The sequence below is a fragment of the Rasamsonia byssochlamydoides genome, assembly GCF_041956645.1.
Source record: "Rasamsonia byssochlamydoides strain NRRL 3658 unplaced genomic scaffold VTN77scaffold_39, whole genome shotgun sequence".
Taxonomy (NCBI): domain Eukaryota; kingdom Fungi; phylum Ascomycota; class Eurotiomycetes; order Eurotiales; family Trichocomaceae; genus Rasamsonia; species Rasamsonia byssochlamydoides.
This window is the reverse complement of record NW_027192422.1, coordinates 239,314-258,865: the sequence shown is the minus strand read 5'-3', so window position 1 is coordinate 258,865 and position 19,552 is coordinate 239,314. Positions and strand designations below refer to the sequence as shown.

The window sequence follows — 19,552 nt, the reverse complement described above, 5'->3', positions numbered from 1 at the left end:
CCGTGGATTGTAATAACCTTTTACTGGCGCCCCAAAAGGTACCTATCCTATCCGGAGTTCGTTTTCCGAACTCGTTTGGAAAGATGTGGAGATATTCGTCTACGCTTTCTGCGGGGATTGCAAATTCCGTACGGAGTAGTCCCTCGAGCAATCCTGCTCGCAGAGGTTCTTCGGAGACAGATACAATACCATTACAATAACTCTTTCAAATACAATGGAGTGTATGGATGGATAAGGGGGAATAGCATGAAAAAGACCCTGCAGAAATTGGAACAACATGTGTGAAATACACCTGGCAAGGAGAACTAAAAGTCAAAGGCCAAACCCATCACATACGGCAGCAAAGCTCGCATAGAGAGAGCAGACACCAGTGCCGGTTCCGGTTTCGTCCACATGAACAAACTATGCAGCATCGACCGTCGCTAGATTACATACATCGTCGAGATAAGTCCAAGGGCGTGGCAAAGAAAGTCGCCTGCGTTTCTCAGAACGCGCGGAACCCAGTGGCCTGAGGAGCGATCCCGTTGGTCTGCTGGAACGGCATCGGGCTGGGTGCGTTGGCCGGGCCCTGGGTGAGCATCAGTCGCGATCCCAAGATAGGGGTGTTGTCCTCCTCCTTCTTCTGCGACTGCTCCCGGGCCTTCCGTTCCTCGTTATCCTTCTTGAGTTGCTCAATGGTGGCAGTTTGCTGGGCCAACACGTTGATCAGGTACGGCATCGTAAAGTCGTGCAGGCCATGGCGCCAAGAGATTTCCAAGATCACATCGGGGCGGATCAAGTCGTAGCAGGCATACAGCATGCCGACGTAGCATTCGCGGCTGCCAATATCCACGAACTATGACGGACATGTCAGCAAATAAATAGATTGGACGAAGGGGAAGAAACTCACATATCGCAGCAGATCCTCCACGACCTCGGGCTTGCCGGACATAGCAGCAGTCTCAATCGCGTCCTTGTACAGCTTGTCCTGCTTCGACAGAGCAATCGATTTCTCCCAGCGCTTGTTCTTGCGGTAGATATTCGCCGCGATCTGACGGAAGAACACCAGGTCGTGCTTCTCCAACCGCTGCGCCAGCTCGACGGGGTCGTAGTTGTCGTAGTTCTCGACTGAGTCCCGCAGCGTCTTGTAGTCTTCCTCCTCGATGAGCAGGTCGTTGATGGCGTCATTGACCGCGCGCTTATTCTGACCTTGCACGCTCAGCAAGAAGGGCTTGATCAGCGGGATGTTATCCGACGCCTGGAAGATGCGCACCACGCGGCTGACGTCGATACGGGGAGTCAGCACTTGCAGCAGATCGGTGAGCAAGAGAGGCTGTTCCTGAAGATAGAAGTTCAGAGCACGGTAGTAAATCTCCAGGTTTGCAACCTTGACGATGATGTCCTTGAAGGAGTGGTGCTCCCACGCCTCTGCCGCCCGCTCCATCATCGCAAGCGCAGCGTTGTCCCATTCGTCGTAATGGCAGTACAGGAACACCAGCTCAGGCCACAGGTGGGCTTCCTCGCATGCCCGGATCATCTTGGGGATGTTAATGCGGGACCAGAACAACTTGAGATGTTCCATGACCCGGTCAGGGTGGTATTTGGACAGCGCAATGCCCAGCTCGGTGAACATACCCATGTGGGCACGCTCCAAGCCCAAGCCAGCTTCGAGAAGCGAAATGAGCTCGTCAAAGTACCCGTTGCGCTCGTACTGACGGACTAGGTCTTGCAGCTCCTCGGCATGAACAATCAGGTTGAGACCGCAAATCTGGGCCAGGCGGAATTCCTTCTTCTTGACGCATGCCTCGTTGACTTGTTTCCAAACCTTGACACTGTTGGCCTTGCGCGCGCACTCGACGGCAGCCTGGTAGTCTTCGAGGTGGACGAGGGTCGTAGCGAGCTTGGCCCAGTTTGAGATGCTGCTGTAGAAGATCTTCGCTGCCTCGTGGAACCCCTCCTCATACGCCTTGTCACCAGACGCTTCGATATCAGCGACATTGGTAGCACGCAAGAAGTCCTCCAGTTCAGCGAGCTGGTTCAAGCGCGCATAGCAGAATGCGAGAGCAGTGTCGACAGCGGGCTCGCGCAAAGTCCTGCGAGCCATCTTGAGGAACTTCACGAGTTCTTCATCCTTACCAGCATGGGTGGCGGTCTCGATGACCTCGAGGTAGTTGGAAGGATCATTCGCGCGAATGTAGGACTCAATCGAGTCGGAAACACGAAGGCCGTCCAGCTGAGCTTTGGCAACCTTGCTCCATACCTCCGGTAGCTCGACACGCTCGGCATACTCTTGGGCGCGGTCGATGCTGACAATGTTTTCGACCAAGACATTCGTAGCGGCAAGGTGGTTGTTGACTTTCTTGTAGATCTCAAACGCTTCTTCATACAGTCCGACAGAGACACACATCTGGGCGATCTCATCGGCATTGAACTCAGAAAGCTGATGAATGTAATTCATCAAACGGCCCTTGTCCGCCTTGGCTGCAGTCAGCATGAGCAGGTTCTGCAGACTGCTGTTGTCGCTGAACGGAGATGGCTCAAGGATAATCTTTTCCAGGAGCTCAATAAGTTCAGCGGGCATATCTGCATCGAGGAAGGCTTTTACAGCAACGGACACCTTATCGGGCTCCGTCGACTCGGGGACAGCGGTAGCAGTGACCTGGTCTACGACAGAGCGACGATGGATGTTATTTTCATTCAGAACGAAGGCCCAGATCTCAGGATCGGCGCGCTCCAAAAGGTACCGCGCCTGAGCCCGGTACATGGAATTCTCGTTGGTGATATTAATAAGCTCCAGGTCGTTCTGACCCTTTCTGTAGGCGATGAAGGCCAGATTGGGGTCACGTTTCTCGCAATACTTTCCAACGACCAGCGTGTCGTATTGGTCATTTTCCTTGAGGAATTTCTCTGGATTGTTGTTGCTGTCGATGTAGATCTTGGCCAATGCATTGTAGACAGCCTGCTGCTGATTACCGGTCGCGAGGGTGGCCTCGAGGAAAGGCAGGAGCAACTTCAGTCTATTCCTAGATTCCACCTCCTGAACAAGTTCGTCAATGGGGATCATTGACGGGTCGACGGTCATCAGAAGGTTCTTGATGATGCCCTCATCACAGTCCACGTCCAGCAATCCACCAACGACGGCCGGAGTGCGTGAAGGATTCACACGCTGCACATAGACTTCGATGGACTTGTACTGTTGGTTGCGATAGAGGTACAAGACCAAATCATGGATGAAGTTGAATCGATCACACACAATAATCAATGGAAGTTGCTCCGTAAGTTTGGCCTCCTTCAAGAAGTTCTTCACCTTCTCGGGGTTGTAGTAATTGCTCTCGCGACAAATACGCTCCACTTCGGTGATCTGGCCCATCAATGTAGCTGCTTCAATATACTTGAAGTGCACTTCGGAATCCTCGCTGAGGTTGACAATGCTTCCCAGGTAGTAGTAAAGACCCTCCGCGGTACGGTACTTCTCAAAGAGATCAATAAGACGGTTTGGTCCAAGCAAATCAGAGAACTTGGTGGCAACCTGGACGACAGCCTGCAAGGTCTGACGGATATTGACCCGGAGCATCTCATCCAAGCAGTCGAGAGTCTGCTCCACAGACAGACGACCAAAGTAATTGATCAGCCATTCCGGATTCAGCTTGTCCGTACGAACAATGTTCCGCTTGATCGCAGCCGGATCATCCGTGTTCTCCAGCGCACGCTGGATCAGTCCAGCATTCTCGCAAAGTTGCGAAATCCTAGCCTTGTCATAATGCGTGAAAATCTCATTGCCAAGGATAGCATCCGCAACCTGGGGGGCATTGATAAGGTTCATCTCCAGTAAGCGGGTCTGAAGATGCCCGTGCTCTGGCTTGTTGTCCTTCAGCGCATCCAACAGGAACGAGGTGGCTTGCTGGATCATGTTCTGGGAAAGGAACACATCGACCACGCGGTCAAGGTCAACAAGAGCACCAGTCTCTTCGTTGGCGAGCTGTGCGGCGAATTCAGCGCCCTTCTCCGGATTCACGCGCACGATGTGCTGCAGGAGCTGCGTGTAGTCAGGCTGGTAGCCAACCTGCTTCGAGTACGCAAGGATCTTGTCGAACTGGCCGGTTTCAGCGAATCCAGCGACCACCTTGTGAGGGACATTGGCCTGAAGATAGATTTGCAAAGCCAAGTTCATGTCATGTGGTCGAACGATGTCACCAAGCTCCTCGGAAGCCTCCAGCTTGTTCTCGCGCATCCACTTTTCCAGCAAATGCTTCCTGTTCTGCTGCAAAACGGGGCGAACAAGCTCAACACTCTCGTACCTGTTCAGAGAGCCCTTGTCCAAGAGCATGCCAAAGTACTGAAGAATGACAGACATCTGACCAGTCTGTGGCGCATTCTTGAAGCGGTTGATGGTGTCTGGAGTACGAAGGAACCCACGTGGAGAGTTCGCTGCAATCTTTGCCGCCTCTGTGTAATTCCCTTGGGCGAGAAGATTGTCGAATTGTTGCTGATAAAGGTGGTCGGCTCCAGGAAGACCGGCTTTGGAGGCCAGCTTCACAGCAATGCTCGACATGGCGGGGTTCTCCATGAGATACGGAATGATCGTGTTTTCGTCCACACTGACCGAGAGGACCTGGCCTTTTCGGTTGACGCCGACGAGACCGGCAGAATCCGAGTCTGGCGCGGTAGTGAAGATAGTCTCGCTGGAAATCCGGTTCATGAAGATGCAGGTACCGGTCTCCAAATCATAGAGGTGGATAAAACCGTACTTCGTAACGAGGTAGACGATATCGTATTTCTTGGACACCTGCATTGCCACAGGGAAGTCGTTCACGGCCTCAGCAGGGAAGAATATCTCCACCGCCTTCTTCGGGAACCGTGGGTTGGGCTCCTGATGATCGATCTCTGCGATCTGTAATTTCGCGCCCGTTTGTGTTCGAACAGCGAAGGTAAACAGCTTGTGTTCCAAGGGAGAGCCTTCAACTCTGATCGAAGCGAAAGCCGCAGCATGGCCTTCGATGGATTGCGAAATTCCACGCTCCCGAGAGTACAGCTGCATCGACCCCACGACGCGTCCTTGCTGTTGGCTGATACCAACTACCACGCTCCATTTCTCGTCGTCGTTGACTCGGTAGTTGATGATTTGACAGCCCTGGGCAAGAAAAGAAATCGTTAGTATATCATCCCCCGCATGATCCAAAGGCTGGTTTCCTATTTAGACTTACATTCAGGTTTGGAAGCCGGTCGAATTGCTTCACTGGACTGGCCTGGGTAGGATCGAAAACATCCCAGTGCCAAACAGACGTCTCCGTCACCAGACCAATACTCCTCTCACTAAACCATTTCCAGTACAAGACATCCTCGCCCATGACAGCAGACTTCAGTTTTTGCTTCGCCTGAAGATCGAAGATCTGGATCGTTCTCCCCGCGGCCTTGAGAGCGATGACATTTTTTGACCAGTGCATGATAGCACTGTCGGCATTGATAGGACGTCTAATAACTTCATTGTTGTTCTTGAGGTTGACAATGACAACCTGGGGCTTGTCTTCTTCGTTGACTTTTTGTCGAACGCAAACGTAATGATCCGATTCTAAGGTCTAGTAGAGAGAGGCACGCCAATTAGGGTATGTCACCGCAGCGGGGACCTGGACAATACTCACACATGAATTGAAGCCAATAGCTGACGGCTATTAAATAAAGATCCAATGTTAGTATAACCCTTATCTAGAGAGGACTAGCATGCGACACAATGCACGGTTCGGCGTCAAGTACGCGTGGACAGGCCGCAAGGCAAAGAGGAATATCGCATCTTCGTTTCTTACCGTAATGTCAACACTCGTTAACTGGAACAAAAGTAATGAAAGTTAGCCTCGAAATAAATTAGAGATAATATTAATTAAGTCAAAAAATACCTGGAGCAGCTCCGTGAACTTGATGGGAAGAGGAGCCATATTTACGGAAGGTCTACTGCGACCTCATCCACCCAACGCCACACGAATAACTCGACCGGACCTTGAGAAGAACAAAATCCAGGAAAGAGAATGGAACCCCCAAGTGGAAAAAAGGTGAAAAGAGAGAGAAGGGAACGTGAGGTGACGCAGTGGATTGAAAGTTGATGAGAAAGCGAGCTCAGGGGACCATTGGAACCCTGCTGGCGATGCTTAGGTGTCGCTTAGTCCGTGTCACGTGCAGCCAAGCTGTGGACTTCCGCAGTCCGGGGATCAATTAAACACGTGCGCGCGTAAGGTTTGATGATGGTGATGGTGAAGCAGAACCAAAGACTTGACTGGAATCTTATTAAACGGATTCACTGTTGCCAATGAAGATTCAATAATGCATCGTCATTGACTTCAAATCCCACTGATGCTGCAAGTCAAGATGGTCACTAGTCCAAGTAATGGGTTTGATACAATAGTACCTGGTACCTAGGCAGCTATTGTCACAGAATGGATTTTGCCTTCAAGTTGAATTCTGATTTCCCTGCATCCAAAAAATCAGTACGGGTGACTCGAAGGTTCTCCCTCACGCCACACTTGCATCTGTCCTCTTTCTAAACTCTCTAATTGAAATCCCGCTGCCTGTTCTTTCTGAGCTTGTCCTCCAAAAGACGGATCTTAACGACTTTAACTATGAATGAGACGACCCTTTGCCATTTCTCGTTTTGGGGCGTACGGGGTAGTTTCAGATTCTTCCTGAGTCTCGACAGCTTTCTCGTTGCGTGAGAATCTCTCATGGTTTCATTAATGATGGGACCAACTGCCCCTGCTATGTTGATTCAGAGCTATGAATACTGTCCCCATTGACATAGGCTAGGTAACATTTCCAGACCCTATCCCAGAACGCCTCGATTGCCAGTTGATCAATTTCGAACATGTCCTGGTTGTCTGGCTCCTCAACTGACAGGCATCTCGTTGCCGTTTCCCACCTCATGACCCAATCCAGACGAGATACCGCTTGTTTCCCTGGTCTGGTATCTGTTATATCGCTATGACGAGTGCCTTTGCAGGAATCCATCACTTACCCGGAAGCCAATATCATGTATACATCCCAACTCGAACCACTGGAGTTTCTGGTCAGAACTAGTATTTGGGGAAGAACGGTCTATAGTAGAACTTACTTTGCGGCCCACACACGCGACTGGCCAATATCTCCTTTATGAGGCCGCTTCAAAAACTGCCCCTCTGCATTTGCTTGGCCTTGATTCCAAAATGCATGTCCAGGATTCGGTATGATAACCGCGCTAAAAAGGGTCAGTTTGGAGTTGTTGATTGATGGATCCGGGGTATAGCCAATTGTTCAAATATCCAGGAACGAGATTCTTAAAGAGACATGGAGAGTAACAAGATGTTTTGTTGCCTTCTAAGATGAGAAATGAGGCAGACCTTTCTTGCTCTGAGCGTTGATTGTCTTTGAGACCACATATGAGGTTAAGACGACTCGCCAAAGCTGTCCAAATTATCAAAACAACGAGCCCCAGGGCAATCGCAACCAATTTTATTCTGGGATCATATAGACGAGAATACATTGGCTTTTTTTTTTCCTTTTTTCTTTTTTTGTTTTTTACTTGGAAAAGCACCTCGACTACTACATCAAAGCCATCCCTATGCGATATCCACGATCCCATATACTCTCTATCGCAGCTGTCCGCAGTATCTAGCCAGCTCCTCTGACTTCCGGGCTTTCCGAATGCCGTGTGACGTCAAAGATACAAAACTTGTTTGACCGTAATTGTTTGTTTCACAGAGGGTACGGGGGAACAGAAGAATTATTATCGCTGGATCATCTAGCTAGTTTGGATATGGATTGCAGTTATCGAGCATCTGGACTGACTACTTTCCAAAACTGCAACCCGGCGACACTGACCCATTACAGCCGGGTGCCATAAACCAACTAGACCACCAGCGGATGCCTGGTAAGGCCTCTTAGTGATGCCTTGAAATGATTACGATGAAAGCGAGTTCTGCTGTCAAGGTTCTAATAAGATATTCTGAACCATACTTTCATACCAACGGGTTAACTTCATGTTGCAGACTCGAGAGCATCGATTCAATATACCTGATATTACATATCCTACATGAGTTTGTTTCCGTATACCATATAATTTAATTTTTCTACCCCTTTACCACCTTTCGCGCGCGCTGCTGTTGCCCCGTAGCTGTGCATGCATCGTTTGCCTAAGCGGTTTCTGAAATATATATAATCACCGCTGGCGGTTCTCTATACCCGTCCCCGTGTCACACCTCGCTGGTAGCAACATGAGAGTACCTTTCTGGCATGGACTTTCCACTGACCTTTCTTGCTCGTACGACCAGAATAAATATCAGACCCTGGAACTCCTGGGAATAAAGCGATATCACCCGTGAAGCAGCTATTAATCCCCCTAAGATTTGGGCTTATAACCAGCCTATTCTCTTATGATTCTGATATCCTCTACGATCGTCTCCCAGTCCCGTCAACTAGGAGGTTATTCAGCATAGATCGCCTCCATCGTCTCCATCGGTAATGAAATTCACATAAACGTATGCATATACGATTCTCCCTGAATTGCTTTCCAACAAGGCGAATTACTGTATCATTAACAGGACGTCTCAATACCGAGGCTTTCCCCCCCCCCCCCCCTCATGGCGTTCCAGCCTGGAAATCTGGTTGCGTTCAGCGAGCAAGCGGGCCCTTTATAATCCTGTCACCTAGTTGGAAGTATATCAGAATATTCACCTTTGTCTGTCCCTCTATCCCCTTCTATTCCTACTCCATTGGCAATAGAAAGCATGATTTCGCATAATGGACAGACAGTGAGTCAAATTAACAGGTGAAATTCCTGTCTTTGGTAGGCCCGGTAGGGCAACCGAGACTGAGATGTCCTCTGTGGGAAACACCGAAAATAGTAAATAAGGAAAAGGAAAAAAAAAAGAAATCCATATGACTAGGGGTTAAGGGAAAAGTTGAAGTAAGCAGAAGGTAGAAGAAAAAAAGCGTTGCTCACACGCGGATTCGAACCGCGGACCTCATGATTTCGCACTAGGTGCTACTAGTCATGCGCTCTACCAACTGAGCCATGCGAGCTGAGGTTGTTGAAAAGACAACGATGGTAGAGACTTATATTGCAGAACCGCACCCACACTCATCATCGACTGCCTTTTGCTGTTAAACTGTTGCCCCTGTCAAAGCAAGTGGTAGTCACATGTAAGACTGTACTGTACCCGAGTACGGAGTACAAAATGAGCAGTTAAAATATGGAAATTGGGAACTCACTTACCGCCTACATTTCAGATGACGACGGTCATCATGTTTTTTCCACTGATTGTTCCAATTTTATTTTGCCTTTTCCGTCGTCGACAAAGGTGCTGAGCCCCAGATATATATTTTCTCATATATCCATCTTGTATCCAATCTCCCGCGACTGCAATACGCCTAAATTGCATAGACATGGGTGCATTACAGCAACGCACAATACGTAACCTATTCATTCACCTTGGTACATAATATTGTAAAGGGTCTTAGCAAGAAACCGATATACCAAGACAAGACGATTAAATTGACTTCATACCAAAGATACGTAGTCCTCGGCATACAACAGACAATTCCCACGGGACATAAAAGAACTCTAAAAGTTAAAAACAACTTATCCATGAACTTTCAACTAGCCAGAGAACCACGGCAGCGACTAAAGCAGAGAAAGCAGTAAAAAAATTATTTACCAAAAAGAAAGTCGAATTGAGGAAAAATTCTTCAAAAAGAAATGCTCACACGCGGATTCGAACCGCGGACCTCATGATTACTAGTCATGCGCTCTACCAACTGAGCCATGCGAGCTGTGATTGGATGACAGACTGGTCACGGAAATGATTTATGAAGGGAATTAAAGGGGGTTTTCTTAGGAGAATTTCTGGCAACCAATCAGAAGAAGAAATTTTCAATTTCCGTGGTGCTTTCCTTCCATAACTTGTTTGCATGCAGGTACGCATGTTATACCTCAGGCCCAAGCTTTTCCCCTTCCAGCCTTGGTTACCTAGGTACTATATTGGAAAGGGGTCTACATCAACAAATTGTATAGCTCGATTAATCTCGTTTTACTTGACCCAAGCAGAGGCATACGTCTAGCTCAATGTGAGAAGATTTCAATAGCACTGAACAGCAATCAAGCTGTACTGCCATTGAGAAACAAAAAAAGAAGACTGCAAATCACAAAATCACTCTCGTCTCTGCACCGAGTAGAGACAAGCATAATTAATTGAATCTTCGCACACAAGACCCCCCCCAAAAATTATTGCTTCATATTTGAGGGGAAAAAGAATCCTGAACTGTCTATTGGACGACATGGCGGTGCAGAGAGGTCAATTCCCACACACGTGACCATCCTCCATCCTCCTGCTGCTGTCGGTCAGGTACGGAGTAGTTATAAAAAGGGGGATCGCCGATCCCCAGAAATTAAACCAAGATCCTCTTCTTTAAATTCTGATCTGCATACGCACTGGAGGACCTCAAAAGAAGGAAAAGAGCAAGTGGGGACAACACTGCAAAAAATGTCAATATACTTATGCAAAAAACTATGCTCACATGCGGATTCGAACCGCAGACCTCATGATGAATCAATGACGACCTTTTTTTCTGTTTTTGGAAGGGTTTTTGATACGAGTCATGCGCTCTACCACCTGAGCTATGCGAGCAGTGATTGGTCATGGATACTTCCTTATTATGATCTCTTAATGAGAATCGTGAGACATGATGTGCCTTGACGAGGCGTGTGGTGGGGTGTTGATGCATGTCCATAATACGGTTTTTCATCAAGGATACCTAACCATACGCAAATACTCCGTACTGTTACTAATATTACCTGGGGTATGGAGTTCTCCGTACTCCATACCTCCTGCCGAGAAACTACGTAATTACCTGTTTTTGTGTTCTGGAGTCAAATTGGAGAATTCTCTGGTAATTAATTGGATGCCTTCCTAGCTAGCTCCTTCCCGTTCCAGAGCACGGTTCCTGCCTCGGAGTACCTGGGTAGGTAGTGCTATTATTATTCTTGTACCCCGTACTCCGTACATGCGCTTTGCATACTCCGTACTGGAAATTGGAAAGCGCTCAGACCGGATGATTTCTGGTAAGGAGGTAACACGGTGTAATAATGGAGGGCCCGTGTGGATTATTGCCGTCCACACACCGTTGCGCGTGGAGGCCAAGCTTTTGATCATTGGGAGACTAGCAGCTTTAGCGGCGCGGACCGTTCTTCCACGAAATGAAAATGAGCAACCTTGGAACCTTACCTCCGTATTGTTTCCATTATTTACTAAATTAGTGTCTTGCGTTTTACTTGTTCCGTTGTGCGGGCGTGCCACTTCGGAGCTGAAACCGTCGACCGAGGACCCTTGCTCCTTGCTGCTAAAAATGAAGTCCGTCTTTTCCCTTTGGAGGCTGCTCACTATAAGAACTTAAGAAATCTATTATTATTGTGACATCCCGAAAAAAGAAATCTGATATTCTCTTCGAAGAGAGAATGGTCCTTCTCTGCGCTCTGGTCGCTGTCCAGGGCTGAACTGTCCTTGCTCCTGTGGGGTCCACTAACCCCATTCCACAACGACCTCAACTTTATCTACTCCGTACCAAACCTAAGTATACTCGGTATAAAACATCCGCAGCTGTGATGTGAGAGAACGACAGGTCATCCTGCTGTCTTCATTTTGTCTGGTTCAGGCCATTCTCACTTCCAGGATGGTCTTACTCCCAGGGTATGGCAAGCCTATGAGTGAGGACGACAATTTCGGGGTTGACTGGGTGATATATTACCAGTTCGAAGATATCGGTCAGTGATAACCCCACCGCAAGTCTCCTTCAGCGGAGATGTCAGACTAAATCAGGTTCAGAGGAATCCCAAGCCATCGACGAGTACAGCACGCTCATCCGCGACCTGGATGCCGTCGGACTTGAGACGGAGGTGAGGCATGGCAATGGCGCATCGTTGTTGGTCTTTGTCAAGGCTCCTCGGCAGCTTCTGGGTAACTGGATATTCAAGGCAAGGTAAGGCGATTCTCCTCGTTCTCTCTCTGGTACGGCCAGAAGCAGCCTGGGATGATGTGCTCACGGATTGATGTCATGACAGGGTACGCGACTGGCTCTATGGGATCACGCAGGTTCGCCCCGTAGGCGACAGTCAGACTATCGTCGAGGGCGAGACGGAAGCCGAAGATCTACGCTCGATCAATCACCTTGTCAGCTGGCAGAAAGAGAAGGGCGGTGCAGGGATCACGGTCAACTTTGGGAAATGGAAAAATATCAAGGCATCGTTTCCCCTCCACAACCAAGCCGCAAACCGAGAGTTGCTCCGCAGGTGGAGCCGAACGACCATTCTAACGAATCGAGACCTTGATGCAATACGAGCTTTGTTCGGTGAGAAGGTATTGCTGCTGCTGAATATTGAGGAATCCTTTGTTGATGGCGAGATCTGCGGTTCGACCTAGGTTGCCTTCTACTTTGCATTCACACAGTGTTATTCGCTTTTTCTCGTGTTCCCCGCGGTGTTCGGCGTGATCTGCTGGCTGTATTTCGGCTCCTACTCCATCGTCTTTGCCGTGGTCAACTGCCTATGGTGCGTCGTGTTTGTGGAATACTGGACGCTGAAAGAGACCGACTTGAGCATCCGATGGGGCGTTAAGGGGGTCGGAGTGCTCAAGGCGAACCGGATGCAGTATATATGGGATAAGGAGGTGACAGATCCGATGACGGGAGAGGTTCGAAAAGTGTTTTCGACATGGAAGCAAGTCCTCAGGCAGCTGCTTCAGATCCCATTTGCCCTGGTGGCCGGCTTGGCGCTGGGGACTTTGATAGTCGTCATCTTCGCCATAGAGGTCTTCATCTCAGAGGTCTACCAGGGGCCTTTCAAGACCTATCTGGTATGCCTCTCTCCAACAGCTAAGTCGTCATCATAGAAGCCAGGCTCACATTTTCTGGCCAGGATTTTCTCCCCACGATACTTTTCTCAATTTCCTTGCCGAGCATCAACTCGGCGCTTACCAGCATTGCAACCTGGTTGACCAACTACGAGAATTACCGTACCGAGGATCAATACGAGCTTGCCCAAACGCAGAAGACGTTCGTTTTGAATTTCATTACCTCATTCCTTCCAATCATTCTGACGGCTTTCGTCTATGTGCCATTCGGCGGACGCATCGTTCCATATCTAGATGTATTTCGCGTCGTTACAACCGACGGAGCCTCCTCGTTCTTCCTGTGGTCCGACCAGGCGGCCGCAGATCAGCAAAGAATCAACTCCTTTCATGTTGATCCGGCTCGTCTGCGACAAGAGGTCATCTATCTAACGGTGACTGCCCAGGTTCTGAGTTTCGGGGAGGAGATGGTATTGCCGCACTTGAAGCGCATCTTGATGCAAAAATATCGCAACTACAAAAATAAGAGCTCCGAGGCGGCCGTACGCAAACGTCGATACTCGGAAGCGACCAATATCTTGTTGGTGGATAATCCGGACGAAAAGCCCTTCTTAACGAGGATTCGCAATGAGGCCGAAGCCGACGTCTATAACGTACAGGAGGATATTCTGGAAATGTGCATTCAGTTTGGTTACTTGACTTTGTTTGGGGTGGCGTGGCCCCTGGTGCCGCTGGGCTTTCTGCTGAACAACTGGTTGGAACTGCGCGGCGACTTCTTCAAGATCAGCTCCGAGTGTCAGCGGCCAGCTCCCATCCGAGCGGATACGATTGGACCGTGGCTGGACGTGCTCAGTTTCCTCAGCTGGCTGGGGACGCTGTCCACTGCGGCCATTGTGCATCTGTATCGGAGCGGGAGCATGGAAGACGTCCAACTGTGGTCCCTCCTGTTGACGGTCTTCGTGGCCGAACAAGCTTATCTGGCCTTGCGCTTTCTCGTCCGGACGACTCTGGAGAAGATTGGATCCGACACGGTCCGTCGCGAGGAGGCACGCAAGTATGCGGTGCGGAAACGGTACCTCGAGACCTTCTCCGAAGAAGCGGCCGAGCTGTCAACGCGACCAAAGCCGCGGGTGAGATTCAACGAGACGACGGACGTGGTCATCACACCGACGAAGGGTAGCTTTGGTGATTCAGATTCAGATTCAGACTCAGATTCAGGGTTCGAAAAAGACGACACGCGCGCAAAGGACCTCCGAAGAAGAAATGCAATCAGAAGAATAAACGAGAAGCTCAAGGAGGCAGAAGATGATGACGAAGACGAAGACCAACCCCACGCCCCCTTCAAAGGCGGCCTCTGCCGGACGGACAGCGGCACGCTGGAAGACGCCGAGCGCGCGATGCGCTTCTGGTCCGCGCAGAAAACGGCCCAGGACACGATCGATGCGGGCATCAAGCTGATCAAAGTGCTGGCCAGTGTTGGGCGGTCGAGGAAGGCTAGAGCAGACCAGCTGAAGCAGGTGAAAGCCAACAAAACAGGTTGAAGGAGGCGTAGGCGTGATCTGGTAGGAAATATCAGTTGATACTGGAAGAGTACAGACTGAGCGGGTTTCAGCACAGAAGCAGTTTATCTATAATATATGTATATATGCGCCTCGATGACTAGGACCCTATCTCCATCTATTGACTGGACTGGACATCTGACTGGACTTTGGAATCCCTGAACATTTATTTTTCTTGTAATACCACTAACAGCAATACCAACAATAACAACATGTGTGTAGAATACACCCTAACCTGGTCAAACTACCAACCCAGTTACCCAGGTATACATACCCAGGTATACATAGCATAGCTTAGCTATGCCTAGCTAGCCGCCGAGCTACGGAGGTATAGTAGATCCGAATAGAATATCGATAGATAGGTACCTACCTACCTAACCCAAGTACCCAAGGAATCGGACAAACACCAAACGAAGCAATTAAGCAACTAGAAGAAAAGAAACGAAAACAAAAACACAAATGAAGAAAAAACTTGATTTTTTTTTTCGATTGTACGCATACATATAGCCAGCAGGTATATTTTAATTTAAATCATCTACTTTAATCAAAATTAATGGTGGAACAGCCGAATTCCCTGCTCGACAAACACGATGCCGAGCTTCTCTGCTGTCTCGAAGACGGCGCTGTCGTTCTGACTGCCGCTGGGCGCAGCGATGTACTTGGCTCCGGAGCGGGCGGCGCGGAAGACGTTGTCAGTGAAGGGGAACTATAGTTGTGAAGAGAAGAGACAGCGTCAGTGGGATTGAATTGATACTGCTAGATGTCAACTTGAATGTGGGGAGGGGAACTTACGAATGCATCCGACGACACGGCGACTTCGCCCAGCTTCTGCAGCCAGGCTTCTCGCTCCTCCTGCGTGAATGGCGCAGGAACCTCCTCGAAGACACGCTCGTAGTCGGCCTTCTCGATCTCGTTCTGTGGGATTTGTCCCGAGCACAGCATGTCGATGGCGTTGCTCTTGTCGGGCCGCTTGACGCCCTTCTTCCACTTGATGTTGAGGGTGCGCTCGTGGAACCGCATCCACCAGTTGTCGGCCTTGTCGCCGGCCAGACGCGTGCAGTGGATGCGGCTCTGTTGGCCTGCGCCCAGACCGATGACCTGGCCGTTGAGGGCGTAGCACACCGAGTTCGACTGCGTGTATTTCAGAGCGATGGTCGCGACAGTGAGGTCGCGGAGGGCGGACTCCGGCAGGCTCTTCAGGTCCTTGGGCGTGATGATGTTGTTGAAGGTCTTCTCAGGGCTGATGACAGCGTCGTTGCGGCGTTGCTCCAGCTGGACACCGTACAAGGTGCGGGTCTCGATCGGGGGAGGCGTGTACGTCTCGTCGATCTGCAGGACAAGATACTTGCCACCCTTCTTCTGCTTGAGAATCTCAAGCGCCTCGGGTTCGTAGTCCGGAGCAATGACTCCATCGGACACCTCTCGTGAAATGATCTTGGCGGTCGGGACGTCGACCTTGTCGCTGAGAGCGATGACATCTCCGAAGCTGGACATACGATCGGCACCCCGGGCGCGCGCGTATGCCTGGGCCAGACCGGACGACTCAATTCCTGCGATGTCATCGACCATGTAGACCTTACGCTCTTTCTCATTCAGAGGCACACCGATGGCAGCACCGGCGGGGGAGACGTGCTTGAAACTGGCCGCAGCCGGGTAACCCAGAGCCTGCTTGAGCTCCTTGACGAGGGGCCAGGCGTTCAGCGAGTCGAGCAGGTTGATGTATCCGGGAGAGCCATTCAACACCTTGAACGGCAACTTGCCCTGTGCCACATAGGCGGCTGCCGGCTTCTGGTGCGGGTTGGTGCCGTAGCGGAGGGAGATGTGCTGAAGACCGTCACCGGCGTATTGCTTGCGGAAGAAAGCGGAGATGGCGGCATCGTAGTCGGCGGTGTGCTCGAAGGCTTTGAGAGCGTACGTCTTACGGCTCTGCTCCGAGACCTCACCGGCCTCGAGCTCCTTAAGGAACTCAGGGTAGTCCTTGGGGTCGGACAGGATGGTGACGCGAGCGTGGTTCTTGGCCGCTGCACGAAGGAGGGTCACACCGCCGATATCAATCTCCTCGACGGCCTCGTCGATGGTGACGTTCACCTTTGCCACGGTGTCCTTGAACGGGTAGAGGTTGCAGACGACGTAGTCGACCTTGGAGATGTGTTGATCCGCCAGATCCTTCTCGTCGGACTCGATGTTGCGGGCGAGGATACCGCCGTGGACGGCAGGGTGGAGGGTCTTGACACGGCCGCCGAGCATTTCAGGGGCTTTGGTGATGGCAGAGACATCCCTTAGACAGAAGTCAATTGAACGGTCTCCCTCTTTTCTCAAGTTTCCTCTCATCTGTAGCAAGCCATTTTCTCCAGATATTGTCCAACACAACCCCACCATTCCAATTCGCATAATATGACACAAAAAGGCAGGATAGACTCACTCAACAGGGAAGCCCGCTTCCCGGATCAGTTTGGCGGTGCCACCGGACGCGAGGAGGCGGACATTGTGCTTGACGAGGCCCTTGGCCAGATCGAGCAGGCCCGTTTTGTCGTAGACGGAGAGGATAGCTGGGGGAGAAAATAAGTTAGTCAGTATGCGAGTAGAATTAGACCAATTGAATAGTCAATGCAAGAGAATCAGTCACGAGATGCAATTGTATGAAATGCACTGGAAAGGCTCAATTGGTAGCAATATCCCACACGATAGTTCGGGGGAGAAGAATAAAAAAGAGAACCAACTCAACGATCAACACAAAAAACAAGATCCTTCAGGTATCAATTGCTTTCCATTCTTTCATCGCAAGACCAACCAGAAGAACGGAGTATGCGCAACGCCCAAAAACCCCGCGCGAATAAAAAAAGAAACCCGCAGAAGACATAAAGAAAAATAGACATACCTGTCTTCTGCTGCTGTGCCATGGTTGAATGGACCTGAGGTCACTTTTCAATTCAAAAAAAAATGTACCTAATCCAGACAATTGTCACAGACAGAAGAAAGTGTCTTCGTCTTGTCGAATAATTTAACGCCCGCGGGGACCTCTCCTCCTCCGATGGAGACTTTTTTTCTGCCGATTGCGGACGGGTGGGATGCAAACCCCGCGCCAACCCTAATCCAGTCTAGTCTGGCAAACTATTAACCAGAACTGGTGGTCCAGTGACATCACTCGAATCACCTGATCTGGAAATCCCATTTCAGAGAATAATCAATCACATCACGTGACACATCAAGCTGACCCATCACACTCACCACTAAAAAGAACACTCCTCTCTTTTTTCCCCTTTTTTTTCTTTCTCTTTTCTCTCTCATGAACAACGCTAAAAAACCAACATTCTCGAAAAAAGCGTTCCTACGAGGTTTTTTTTCCCCCATGAAGTATGGAAATCGTCTATGAGAATGGAGATGAATTCAAAATTTTTTGAAAGGGTCGATCTTGGGTGCAGTGCCTTCCTATTCATAAATTGTGATTCTAAGTGGAAGGGATTGCAATGATTGATTCTACAGACATTAAAAAGAAAGACTTCCTGGTTTCGGAGGTTTACCTTGCTTCAATCTTGTATGTATGCTCTATCTTGGGTAGTAGGATGGGTGTAAGAAAAAAAAAGCAGCAAAGCAAAGTGTATAAAATTAAGAACAGCTGGTTTGGTGGGGATGCGATGCCGAAAGAACTGCCCGGGCAGCCACTGCTGCCCAACATCCCCGGGTATACCGTATATTCCACCCAAAAAGGTAATAAAGGTAATAATAATAATCATCAGCATGGGCAATTATTAAGGAATATTATAACACCATGTCTATGTGACGTTTCCTCCAGTTTGAAACGTTTCACTTTTCATCAGAAATCTCTTTCCCTTCAACACCACCCAACGCCAGCTGGCGGCCAATATTTCCAAAACAAACGCAGGCGCTGAACAGCACACTAGCCAACCAAGTCGCCACGGCAATGGCCTCCTGCGACAAGCCGCCCTCAACCCCATGTTCCAATCGCCAGCCTCGGATCCCAATCCCTGTCGAGGAGGGTATCATCTGTGGATGAAGACCCAGAATGATGCCCATTCCCGACAACCCGACCACCGTCGACAGCCAAAACCCCGTCTTCGTCCGGTCGATAAGATACCACAAGAAAGGGTTGACGAGAGCGAGGGTCAGCGACTCCTGGGTGGTAGATTCCCACGGGAGTCTCCGCTGGTCGTAGTCAGCAAAGATCGAATTTGTAGTTGGTCCGAGACTCTCGACTTACCATTGCAAAGGCAATGCCGACAAAAGCACCAATGCTCCGGACAGCAAGAGTCCAGCGTGACGACGAGCGGCGGTCGTCCTTGCTTTTGCCAGTCTTGAGATACCCGTTGGCTGTCGCACGTTCAGTACCACTGGTAGCATTCTCGAACAACGTATCCAGCCAGGGAAGAACACTGGCCAAGGCCACACCGCCGACGCCCCAGAGTCCCAAATATCGCCACGAGGTGCGATCAATAAGTTCCAACTTGACCGGGGTAATCCAATGATTCTCATGCAGGTGAGCCATGATCGTGCCGTAGACCACTCCGCAAACGAAGAGGAGAGCACTCTTCAGGACCAATGGCACCACCCCATGCTGTCGACGCAAGTGCTTTCTCCCTTGACCCGGTCGTTCCGGTCGAAGGTCCTCTCTTGGACGCTCGCTGGGTGTGTGGACCTCGGTGCCCCAGGGGCTGGAATCGTCGCGGGGACTTTCGAATGCCGTGGGCGAGAAAATGCCTAGCAACGTGGACGAGGTAAGGTTGAGGACAGATCCGGTGCGCTTCGGTTCCAAGTCGCTCTTCACATCGAGGAAATCCTGGGCATTGTTGTTATTCGAGCCGTCTGCTGGTGGAGTGGAAGGCTGGGAGGACTCGTTGGAAGGGAGCTCGAAGGGCCGTCGCGGTCGTGGGCGAAGAATTTGAGGCTGCTCAGTCATTGCAGGTAGAATTGTTGCGAGGAATTGTAAGAGACAAAGAAAGAAGTTGAAAAAGTTGAGATGAACCAATAAGGCCCACGCTTGGACAGGAGTTGCTGATGTGGTTTGCCTCCCCTGATGACTTTATGATAATAATGATCTCGACTGCACAGGCAGCAGTAGCATCCGGCTCATCTGAATTATTCTCTGGCCAGTATCAATGAAGAGTATATAATGATGATATGATGATGGTGATGACT

General features: G+C 50.0%; 4 protein-coding genes and 3 non-coding genes across 7 annotated transcripts; 1 reads left to right on the top strand and 6 right to left on the bottom strand.

Moving 5' to 3' along the window:
* Positions 1–484: 484 nt before the first annotated feature.
* On the bottom strand, positions 485–5,909 carry VTN77DRAFT_5350 (uncharacterized protein; the record flags this gene model as incomplete). Its single annotated transcript, XM_069421510.1, has 6 exons — positions 485–835; positions 890–5,110; positions 5,184–5,555; positions 5,619–5,645; positions 5,781–5,801; positions 5,871–5,909. 6 exons carry the CDS (start codon positions 5,907–5,909, stop codon positions 485–487), a joined length of 5,031 nt encoding a protein of 1,676 aa, XP_069276988.1.
* Positions 5,910–8,934: 3,025 nt separating this feature from the next.
* Positions 8,935–9,021, bottom strand: VTN77DRAFT_t92. The gene has a single exon. It is a non-coding gene; the product is annotated as a tRNA-Thr (tRNA).
* Positions 9,022–9,698: 677 nt separating this feature from the next.
* VTN77DRAFT_t91 lies at positions 9,699–9,771 on the bottom strand. Its single transcript has one exon. It is a non-coding gene; the product is annotated as a tRNA-Thr (tRNA).
* Positions 9,772–10,508: 737 nt separating this feature from the next.
* Positions 10,509–10,625, bottom strand: VTN77DRAFT_t90. Its single transcript has one exon. It is a non-coding gene; the product is annotated as a tRNA-Thr (tRNA).
* Positions 10,626–11,667: 1,042 nt separating this feature from the next.
* On the top strand, positions 11,668–14,380 carry VTN77DRAFT_5349 (uncharacterized protein; the record flags this gene model as incomplete). Its single annotated transcript, XM_069421508.1, has 5 exons — positions 11,668–11,758; positions 11,820–11,973; positions 12,056–12,350; positions 12,414–12,845; positions 12,908–14,380. The coding sequence occupies 5 exons, from the start codon at positions 11,668–11,670 to the stop codon at positions 14,378–14,380; spliced, it is 2,445 nt and encodes an 814-aa protein (XP_069276987.1).
* Positions 14,381–14,948: 568 nt separating this feature from the next.
* On the bottom strand, positions 14,949–17,298 carry VTN77DRAFT_5348 (uncharacterized protein; the record flags this gene model as incomplete). Its single annotated transcript, XM_069421507.1, has 4 exons — positions 14,949–15,104; positions 15,191–16,676; positions 16,821–16,947; positions 17,277–17,298. 4 exons carry the CDS (start codon positions 17,296–17,298, stop codon positions 14,949–14,951), a joined length of 1,791 nt encoding a protein of 596 aa, XP_069276986.1.
* A 904-nt stretch (positions 17,299–18,202) lies between these two features.
* On the bottom strand, positions 18,203–19,313 carry VTN77DRAFT_5347 (uncharacterized protein; the record flags this gene model as incomplete). The annotated part of the gene is made up of 2 exons (XM_069421506.1): positions 18,203–18,562; positions 18,618–19,313. 2 exons carry the CDS (start codon positions 19,311–19,313, stop codon positions 18,203–18,205), a joined length of 1,056 nt encoding a protein of 351 aa, XP_069276985.1.
* Positions 19,314–19,552: the final 239 nt, after the last annotated feature.